The 11,049-nt window shown below is 40.1% G+C and overlaps 1 protein-coding gene across 1 annotated transcript; it reads left to right on the top strand.

Moving 5' to 3' along the window:
* The first annotated feature begins 5,697 nt into the window (after nt 1-5,697).
* Nucleotides 5,698-10,743, top strand: sec61a1 (Sec61 translocon alpha 1 subunit). Its single transcript, XM_022745035.1, has 12 exons — nt 5,698-5,803; nt 6,698-6,765; nt 6,867-6,932; nt 7,040-7,118; nt 7,344-7,475; nt 7,663-7,772; nt 8,160-8,313; nt 8,460-8,620; nt 8,825-9,022; nt 9,205-9,396; nt 9,484-9,560; nt 9,675-10,743. Exons 1-12 carry the CDS (start codon nt 5,797-5,799, stop codon nt 9,859-9,861), a joined length of 1,431 nt encoding a protein of 476 aa, XP_022600756.1. The 5' UTR covers nt 5,698-5,796; the 3' UTR covers nt 9,862-10,743.
* Nucleotides 10,744-11,049: the final 306 nt, after the last annotated feature.

The following is an 11,049-nucleotide window of genomic DNA, read 5'->3' as shown; positions in this document are numbered from 1 at the left end:
TTACAGCAGTTTGGGCTTTGGGTTGGAAAATATATAAATAATGTGAATATATAAAACCATTGTGAAACACTTTTCATAAGTGGCTGTGTCTGCCAAACACAGCCTCTGCTCTTCACTGTCTGATGTGGTCTCAGTGACAGAGCGGTGCCAGACGTGGTGTTACGAGGGCCAAATTATTATGAAATGAAAATCAAATATTGCAGCCAACGGTGATAAGTCAGCTCTTTCTATCCTTCCAACTGTGCTGGGATTGTCTTTACCCACTGATATCCCTTTTCCCTTCTTATGGACAAGTCTCCGTCCTCATGGGTGGGTTTACGTAAGCCTCTCATATACATAAATAGTATTTGCATGTTTATTTCAACATGTGTATAATGTGTGCTAATGCGCACTCCCAGCTGGTGAACAGCTCAGGACTGTAGTTACCATCTGATCGCTGATGGACAGGAATGTGACACGATTATCTGACAGTTTCAGCGCTCAAACACACTCCACAGAAAAGCAACTCATCAGGGTTAAACAAAGAAAAGAAAGATAAAAAACATCATGTCTGTCTGTGTGTGGATGAAGTGTATAGATTTATAACTCCCAGGCTGAGTGCTGTTGCTGGGACATGAATAGTCTGGTGTCATGGCCGTCCATTATCTGCTGATAAAACTGCCCTCTGACTAACAAAAACTCATGAGCTTCCACTTCACTGTTTACATTTACTCATCTCTAAGAATAAAGAAGCAAAACTCTGACTCATCTGGAACAGACGCAAATTACCCAACTAACCGTGTACCGACATTATCACTGCGTGTGTTCCTGTTCACGTATAAGCTTCCCACACCTCAGGCAGGCTGCATGTCTGTGTCACTCTGCACAACAGCAGTATGTGGAGGCATATGTGGTGCGTTTTTTTCTTTTCTTCTGAAAATGAAGTCAGAACACATTTGGTTGGACATACTGATATGTGATGTATTTTATGGCAGCAGCTATATTTATGAAGGGGGAAGCAAATGAACACATCAAGAGTGAGTTTGCTTCTACTTCTTAAATCTTCTTTTCTAGGAAGAGAGCGTGATCAAAGAGGACGTGCTGCCGCTTTTCACTGAGAAAGAACTCACTTATAGTGAATTAATTACTGTGTTATCTGTTCATCTCTACTGGAAAGAAAGTAGAGAGAGTGTCATCAATTGACAGTTCACATTCATTTGTTAGTGTTCACAGCTGAAAAAGAGTAACTCTAAACTATACTGGGCTAAGTACTAAAAGTATTATAACCACCGCTTTGTTTTCTTAATAAATAAAGAGGTTTCTTTTGCCTGCACTATGAATTAATAAGATAATATCAAATATTAGCAAACTCTGGTAAATAATGTACAGCAGAGACAATTATTCAATTCCAAGAGAAAATTAATTGGCAACTATTTTGATGAAAAACTCAGTGTTTGAGTAACGGCAAATATTTGCTGGCTCCATCTTATTAACTGAAACTTCTCTCTCTCTTTGATTTATATGATAGTAAGCGACATATCTTTGGGTTAACTGGGATTAGGACATCAGTCATTAGTTGCGGCCCTAGAGTTGTGTAACTTTCACATATCCTGTTAATATCGGGCCTGAATATAAGTGGAAAATCCTATGCACAATAAGGCTCGTGCTGATTTATTTAGCCCATTTATGAGAGTTTAAGTTGTTTTTCTCTATGTGGGTGTATCTTTCTGTGTTGTGTGTCTGGAGCTGGGCAGACAGTCTACTGTTCTGGTGCAGCCTTCATCACTCACCTGCAGACGATCATCAGTCATCAGGTCACCTATACACTGCTGCCAGATAAAAGGACCGTTTCATTCCTTCACTCTCTTCCAGATCGTCCGTGTACCCTTGTGGTATTCTGTTTGGCTCAGCTTTTGAATTCAAAAATAGTGTAGTTACTCATGTCCTCTTTGTGTTGGTTAACACTGCTCTATGTCTTCAGGTCCCCCGTCTCCGGTTCCAGTTCACTGCGCTTCAGTTAGTGGATCCAGACCTCCACCCAGCCCCTGCTCTCTGTTCCTGTCCTGCTTAAGGACCAGCTCTGTACCCTGCCTATGCTCCCAGAAACCTGGATCAACCTGCCTACCCTGCCACTACCCTGAAGAACCCCCTCCAGCTCCCAAAGAACCAGGACTCAAACCCCAGACCCAGCTCAGCCAAGCACATTTGCCTATTCACAAACTGTACAATAAAACACCTTGTTACACCACAAGCACGTCTCTGAGTCTGTGTCTGCTGGATTTATCCTTTCTGTTGTCACGGTCATTATAACGATCAACTTTATAGAATGACACTGAGATGTCTTTTTATCCATTATCCGTTCTATACTGACATTACTACATGAACCTCACATATAATAAATCATTTTCTTTTCACTTAAATTTGAATTTTCACCCGGTGATTGATCTCATATGCTCATATCTCCAGAGGGTTTATAAGGCATTATCTAACCAAACTGATTCATGCTAATTCCTGAGTACAGATAAGGTAATCCAGGAGATCGGCGCCTGAAGCATATGTCCTCTTCCTGTTAGTCTCTATGCAAATGTTGAGTGTAAATAGTGTAGCCCAGGTCTATTTCCATGGCCCTGGGTTCCATGTATCAGACACAAGCTGACACACTGGTGCGTTTACATAGTTGAAGGTTACAAACAGACACGATGTTCTCCACAGGGATACACAGATACACCTTCACTGCAGGGGAAACCTTATCAAAAAATTGGATCAGCATTCATGTTTTATTTGCTAGTATTTTCTTTTGTCTACAAAGGTAATAGATATTTGTTTTTATTTGTGCATCGTGCACTCAGGGATGGATTGCTCATGGTGTATCAGACTGTTATCGTTTCTAATCGTTAAAGCGCTGCAGATTTCACATTTTCAGTTCTGGATCGTTCAGTTTTCATGAATGAACGTGCATGTGATTCAATCAGAAATAAACTCACAATTATAACTTCTGTTTGACATATCAAAGCCAAAGTCGACTACGTTTTCCTCATGACTGACAGTAAAAGCTCTACAGCGGATCTTGAATATAAGAGGCTATTCAAAGTGCTGTGAGAAGCAGAGACTGGAGGGGGCCTGTGTGGTATTTGCTTGTCCTCACCTCTGTGTTAGCTCACAGCTCTGTGGTCATTATGTAACCACATGAACAAATATCTCTTTATCTGGGGGAAGATGAGCAGTCTCTCGACCATCCTCCATTACCTCTGTGTGCGTGTGTGTGTTTACTGCTGTAAGACAAATCAACTGGTAGATGACAGTAGGTCCGAAGAGTTTAGGCTGCTCACATGAGCAGATGGCTGAAAGCTCCAGTCATTATCATGCTTGTGTTTCATTATTATGATTCAGTGGCTAAGTGTGCCACCAGCACTGGGCAGCCAAAGGTGCTCACCACTATTCAATACTGTAACCACTGACCCAGAATTTGACAGCGATACAGACATTATCCACAAACACTTTGATTCAGCCTCTCTTCAGTGCATCTACATCATCTCAATTTAATGTTTGTAATATATGTTGTTTGTTCTCCTCTGATACAACTCCACTTACACTTGTACCTCTATATCTTTGTGAGGACTCTTGTTTGCAGAATGTATTCCCTGGCCAATTACTAACCATTACAACCAATGCCTAATCCCCACTGATCTGTTTCCAACCCTAAAATCAAGTCCCTCAAAATGTCCTCATGTGGTAAGGTCTATAACTCAAACAAGTCCTCAGAAAGATAGAAATAAGAAATACAGGTACACACACACACACACACACACACACACACACACACACACACACACACACACACACACACACACACACACACACACACACATGCTAAATATCAACACTGGGACAACACTGAGCTCTAGTGGTAAAAACTTGTTAAGATAACATAAATATAAATGAATATAAAATGTGAGTTAATTAGAACTAACTTCATTATAACACAACTGTGTAGAAAGTCCACTAAATCAGTGATATCCAGCATATGTACTATGCAGCAATCACATTTTAAGTGATAAAAGTGGAGCATTAAACAACAAAAGATAATATGTGACCTACAATCCTGGTGCAAGCCTTCCTGCTGGTTCTTTAAAGAAAAAGGAAACCAAACTTGAGTCAAATAAACAGGAAACTGTATGGTTGAGGTAAAAAAAAAAACGACTAGGCCTGTATCTTTTTTCCTGGTTTCGTACGTGACACCAGACAGTGTTGAGTAGTTTGTTTGCATCTGTGCAATGGTGGAGGTAGTATTGAGATCTTTTACAGATAGTGAAAGTAAAAGTCCTTCATTCAAAATCTTACAAAGGTAAAAGTATAGATGTTTTATCAGCAAAATGTTCTTAAAGTATTAAAAGTAAAAGCAGTTATTATGCAGCAAAATGGCCTCTATGAATGTTAAAATAATTATATATTACATAGGCTATATTATTGGATTGTTATCCCTTGTAATTGATGGAGGTGTTTATATTTAAATTATTGTTCATCCGGCTAGTTAGCTTACAGAGAGTTTTGAGTATTTGTAACATTTCAACAGATTATTAGAGATTCTCAGTCCTTCGACAGAGAGTGTGTATAGTATCAGATAAGGAAAAAAAACTTGCAGCAGATGTGCGAACAGAACAACATATTAGATTTACTGTATGGCCAATCAGGATGGATAATTATAGATTGAACAATAAATGCAGTAAATTCTTGCCTCTGATGTGAAGTTGAATGTGACATAAAATGTCAATTCACAAGTAAAATACAAGTACCTGAACTGTTGCTGAACTGTTACCCACAGTTGGACAGCTGAGGTAAGGCTTTTATTGAGGAAATAAGTGTGTGTGTGTGTGTGTGTGTGTGTGTGTGTGTGTGTGCGTGTGTGTGTGTGTTATTGTTATTGTTAGTTTTTAAATACCTAACTTTCACAGTTTGGGTGAGATTTACAAAAAGACAACATTAAATTGATCTGACAGAGGAATTAGATGTCTTTAGGGCATCAAAAAGACTGAGGCTGCTGGGATCACAATAAAGGCTGTATAGTTAGTATAGTTCGGCTTTGACTGGGTTGCAGTATCATTTTTTTATTTGCCCTTTTATTTAGTAACACACCTATCCAAATTGTACAGATATTATAAATTATGTGTCTGCAAAAATACTGGTAACAGAAAGTCTCACAAAATTTGGTTATGTCAGAAGCTTTAATGCAAAACTGTGAGGAAAAATAATTCCAAATTTATTTGTAAGGTAATATTTAATGTATCAATTATCTACAATACCCCAGATAACTATTCAAAATGCCTGCTTGATTAGTTAGAAAGCTATGTGCTGATCAAAACACTTGGTAGTCACTTATTTTCATTATATGCATACATCATCGGCTCAGATTCGCAGGTCTCTCAGGGGGAGGGGTCAAATGGAGGAGTGTGTAGTCCGCTGACCAGAGTTACTGATGAGTGCAGGCTGGAGCGCCCTCTGGTGGATGGGAGAGCTCTGGGTTACAGCGATTAAATTATAAATGATTGAAATTAAAAATCGTGCATTTTCTCAAGTTGATGGGACCTATATATCCCCTTGGGTAAAGTGTTTGAAGAGACAGGACTGTGCGCGGCCCGCATCGTGCAGTTTGGCATGTGTATGTGTGTATCAGAGAAGTGACGTGTGTTATCGCCTTGTCTGGTGACGTGTCTCTGCTGCTCTCTCTTTCCTGACGGAGCGGCTGGATGGAGCCACACTGACCCCACTGAGCACTCACACTGGAACCAGAAACACACCGGGAGTCGGCCTAAGGACACCATGGGGAGTACGTGACATTCTTCTATTGTACACACGTGTCGACAGTGATCTAAAATACTCGCTGTCTCTTTTTATGTCGAATAGTAATGGATATAAAGCGCTCGAGGGGAAGCTAATTGGCTAACCTTGGGCAGGTTAGGTGGCAAGTTGAGCTAGCTTATAACGGGAGCTAATTTGAAGTTTGTATTGTAATCACACTTTGTCTCGCTGTGTTTAAGTTACGTGAGCGATGTTTGTTTCACAGATGCGATTCCCGAAGTCTCATGAATATTCTTTAAATTAGCTTCCTGTTTTTCAGTTATTGCTCACTCGTTTAGTGATTGAGCGCTAGTTAGCAACACGCTAACGTTAGTTAGCTGTATGATCTGTTCATGTAGGATAACTTAATGTAAAGAGAACTTAAAACTGATTTCTTCCCACTTATTGTATCAGTACGTTGATACATTTGCGATGGCAATTTGACGGTCGAGTACCATAAATAAAAAATAGTGGCATATGATTAATCACTTCTGTCAAAGTCAGTTTCAGTGATTGACACAGCTGATCAAGCCGAGCCCAATCATTCAGCAGCGCAGCCGCAAACAGTATAAACATGCATACACACTGGACACTAGTTCATCTCAACCTTGCCAGAGTTTGTGTTTGTATATCCCGTTATTGTTGGAAAATACAGTGCTTACTGCTGCATTGGCCAGGTGACCAGACTGCCATGTTCAGTTTTGCTGGCAGCTGTTTAGCTGCTGGTTAGTGATGACGTAGCGTCTAAGCTAACCTGGTTATAAGTGGAAGAAAATCTTAAAATATCTCAAATGTTGATGATTCTGCAAGGACAGGTGCAGACATAGCTGCAAATGCAAAATTACTATTGTTTTTTTTATAATCTGCCAATTTCTTTCTGCAGTTAAATTTTTGGAGGTCATCAAGCCATTCTGTGCAGTCCTGCCAGAAATTCAGAAACCAGAAAGAAAGGTATCATGTTATCATATATTAAAATTGATTATATACTATTTATGCACTCTGCAAGTATGAATGGATATGATTGACACCTGCTCCTTTCTTAATCCTTACAGATTCAGTTTAGAGAAAAAGTACTATGGACTGCCATCACACTATTCATCTTTCTGGTGTGCTGCCAGGTTGGTATCTGATGACAAACCTTGATGACTACCAACCTACTGGTTATGTTATTGGTGACAGTGGTTTGCAGTAGTTTTTTTAAAATTTCTTTTTGTTGTTAATTCAGATTCCACTCTTTGGCATCATGTCGTCAGACTCAGCAGATCCCTTCTACTGGATGAGAGTAATCCTGGCTTCAAACAGAGGTGCTTGAATTGTATATGTTAAATGTGCTGTCAGTGTTGAAACACAAATCCAGCAAGAAGAAATAATTGAATTCCAGTATTGTTATCAGAAGTGACATCATCTCTTTATCACATTAGTCAAAGGTCAATAGTTGTAAGGCCTTCTTGCATTGTTTTTGGTACTGGAGCTGTTGTTGTGGTAAAAGAGCCTGATTGACTCTACCTGCTGTCCACTTTGTCATCCAGGTACTCTGATGGAGCTGGGTATCTCACCCATTGTCACATCAGGCCTCATCATGCAGCTGCTGGCTGGTGCCAAGATCATCGAGGTTGGAGACACTCCTAAGGACAGAGCCCTCTTCAATGGAGCTCAGAAATGTAGGTTTTTATTGCTCACTCAGCTGCTTTTTTTCTAGATCTTGTCACGTACCTTTGAAGCCCTGAAGATATCTTATACTTTGAAGCTTGCTCAATCATAGCACTGTTCATTTGGAACATCAGTTTTGCAGCAGCTCTGCCTGTTATGTTTCCAGTTGCAAATATTTTTTTTCCTGTCTTTTCGCAGTGTTTGGAATGATCATCACCATTGGACAGGCCATTGTATATGTAATGACTGGCATGTATGGAGACCCTTCAGAGATGGGTGCTGGGATATGCTTGCTCATCATCATCCAGGTTAATAAAAAATAATAAGCAACAGAAAAACATAAATTAATTAATTTCTCTATTGATCAATTAATTCTTTCTACCTGCAAAAATACTTTTGTCAACCAAAATGTTTTAATTATATTATTTTAAATCCATGCATTGTAGTTTTTGTTTGTTAGTTTTTGTGTACTTTTCTGCAGCAATCAGACAAATTGATGCTAAGTGAAAACTTTTTATGAATAAATGGATTCTTTTACATTATTTCATAAACTTAAAGTAGATTGTCCACTGTAATTTTTCATGGGGAAGACAGGCCTTTCAGACCCCATCTGGGTATATTATTGATTTGTTGTACACTATAGCTACATATCTACCTGTCCTGTCTCAGTACAAACATTGTGCCTGTTTCTTTAGCTCTTTGTTGCAGGTCTGATTGTCTTGCTGCTGGATGAGCTCCTCCAGAAGGGCTATGGTCTGGGCTCAGGTATCTCCCTCTTCATTGCAACCAACATCTGTGAGACGATTGTCTGGAAGGCTTTCAGCCCCACCACCGTCAACACTGGCAGAGGTAACAGCACTGGGAGCAAATGCTTTTTCTTTTTTTTCTTTTTTTCTTTTCTTTTTTTTTTTTTAAAGCTGAGTGGTCAGACATGAGATCAATATCTTAATCTGTGTTATATTGAACAGCCCAGTGATTCTTCTGGTTTTATCCAGGTACTGAGTTTGAGGGAGCCATCATTGCTCTCTTCCATCTCTTGGCTACCCGCACTGACAAGGTGCGTGCTCTGAGAGAAGCCTTCTACAGACAAAACCTGCCCAACCTCATGAACCTCATCGCCACCGTCTTTGTGTTTGCAGTGGTCATATACTTCCAGGTGAGCCGTCAACACCAACTAAATGTAGTCCAGAGTTCTATCTGCTTTTATTGCATTAAAGGAATTTCATATTCGGAGTACTGGGAATGCAAATACCTGCTCGGTTAGGAAATGTAGAAAGACAGACATTAGGAGTAATATTTTGCTGTCTTTGAGTGCTTTGCAGATGCTCTGTTGTTAAACACATATGCACTTCCTCACCAGGGCTTCAGAGTGGATCTGCCCATCAAATCAGCACGTTATCGTGGCCAATACAACACCTACCCCATCAAACTGTTCTACACCTCCAACATCCCCATCATCCTGCAGTCTGCCCTGGTCTCCAATCTTTACGTAATTTCACAGATGCTGTCGACACGTTTCAGCGGCAACTTCCTGGTCAACCTTCTGGGAACCTGGTCTGTAAGTATATAATGGGTGCTCTCTCTCCAGTACATCCAGTCCAAGTCCTTACAACATGTTTAAAGACCAAGAGATTGTATTAAGGAGTCTTAGTGTTATTTGTGTAAAGTTGATGTAATCTTGTCTAGTCAAATAAGTCATGGATATGAACTATCTCACTTACAAAATCTTTTTTAATTTAGGACACTTCGAGTGGAGGACCAGCTCGGGCCTATCCAGTGGGCGGTTTGTGCTACTACCTTTCGCCTCCAGAGTCATTTGGTTCTGTTTTAGATGACCCAGTTCATGCTGTCATTTATATTGTCTTCATGCTCGGCTCCTGTGCCTTCTTCTCCAAGACCTGGATTGAGGTGTCTGGATCCTCTGCCAAAGATGTGAGTGTGTGTGTGTATGAGGAAAACTTGGCTTTGTCAAAAAGTGTCATATTGAACTGTCCACTAATATCTTTTTGTGTGTTTCAGGTGGCAAAGCAGCTGAAGGAGCAGCAGATGGTGATGAGAGGGCACAGAGAGACCTCTATGGTGCATGAGCTTAACAGGTACAAAAACAACCTAAGAAAATAGCTTCCCAGGATTCTTTGTTTGCTACTTGCCGCATATAGAAAGTAGTCTTCCAGAATATTTGTGTGTTTATAATAGATTTTTATCTGCAGGTACATCCCCACAGCTGCTGCCTTTGGTGGTCTGTGTATAGGAGGGCTGTCTGTCATGGCTGACTTCTTGGGTGCCATTGGCTCGGGCACAGGGATCCTCTTGGCTGTGACCATCATCTACCAGTACTTTGAGATCTTTGTGAAGGAGCAGAGTGAAGTGGGCAGCATGGGAGCACTGCTCTTCTAGAAAATACCAACCTTCTGACGCAAACCAGACACAGTTCATCCACCCCCTCCCATCATTTTTATTATTTGCATTTTTGCAGTTCGCACAATCAGTACATTTTCCAGCTGGGATAGGTAATTTTTCTCTGCCACCTTTGTTCCCCACCATATTTCTCTAGCATGTCAATGCTGAGAAAACTGTTTGGGTTACTGCCAGGGTTGAGCATAGTATCAGTCCTTTTTATTCCAAGAGCTACTACCCACCTCTCTGCAGGCTGCCTAAATCCCCACTGACTGTCTCTTCAGCTGAAAAATGCCTAAAAACACACAAGTGTGAGGTGTTGTCTCTGACTTACCTCAGGCATTGTTCATTGCAGCATGTACAAGGAACACTAGACACTTCAGACAGTGACAACATGTAAGTGCTTATTTCAAGCTGAAGGCACTGTGCCTGGACTTTGCAGGGGGAGTTGAAAGAAAGCCATGTCATGTTCATCACATAACAGTCATGCTTGAGGTTTCTAGGGCACTATAGTAGGATGTGAAAAGTATAAATAAAGTATGCTTACACTCCTAATAAGGTTTCTGGTAAACTCTGACAAACTGTTGGTGGTTTTCATTTATCTTTATTTTGATATTTTAAATGATGGACTATGTCTATATTCACTCTGGTCTTATGTAGGGCACAGTGTTTGTCCTCTGTCTCTGATTCCTCAGAGGAAAGTGTTTGTGTGTGTCGTTGTGCTCTTTTATTCCCAGACTGAATCGCTGCACAATACTGCCGAGGTGGTCGGGATGAGGGTGGGTTTGATAGGGATGAAAAAGGGGTTTCATTTTGGTTTTTACTTTATGTAACAGACATAATTGTGTTATTAAAAAAACAGGATCTTTTTTTTCCAAATCATGTGGAAATTGTGTTTTGATTCCTATTGTCTCCTTGTTCTGTGTCATGGCATGTACTGAAAAGACTACAGGATACTAATTGTGGGTAAGATAATGAAGAATATTGCATAGTGGCATAGCAACAAAATGGTTTAGTGAAGTAAGACTACAAAATCAACTTGCAGAAACAAGCTTTGACATAGTTTGTCACATCAGTATCATGATTTTGAGCCTTATTCTGTTTTTGATTATATTTGGGATATGGTGTTTACATGACTAATTTGACAATGGAAACGATGATAAATAAGATGTCAGAGGTCCAGTTACA

Source organism: Seriola dumerili, unplaced genomic scaffold, assembly GCF_002260705.1.
Source record: "Seriola dumerili isolate Sdu_G_001 unplaced genomic scaffold, Sdu_1.0 BDQW01000088.1, whole genome shotgun sequence".
NCBI lineage: Eukaryota > Metazoa > Chordata > Actinopteri > Carangiformes > Carangidae > Seriola > Seriola dumerili.
This window is presented reverse-complemented; position numbering and strand designations above follow the sequence as displayed.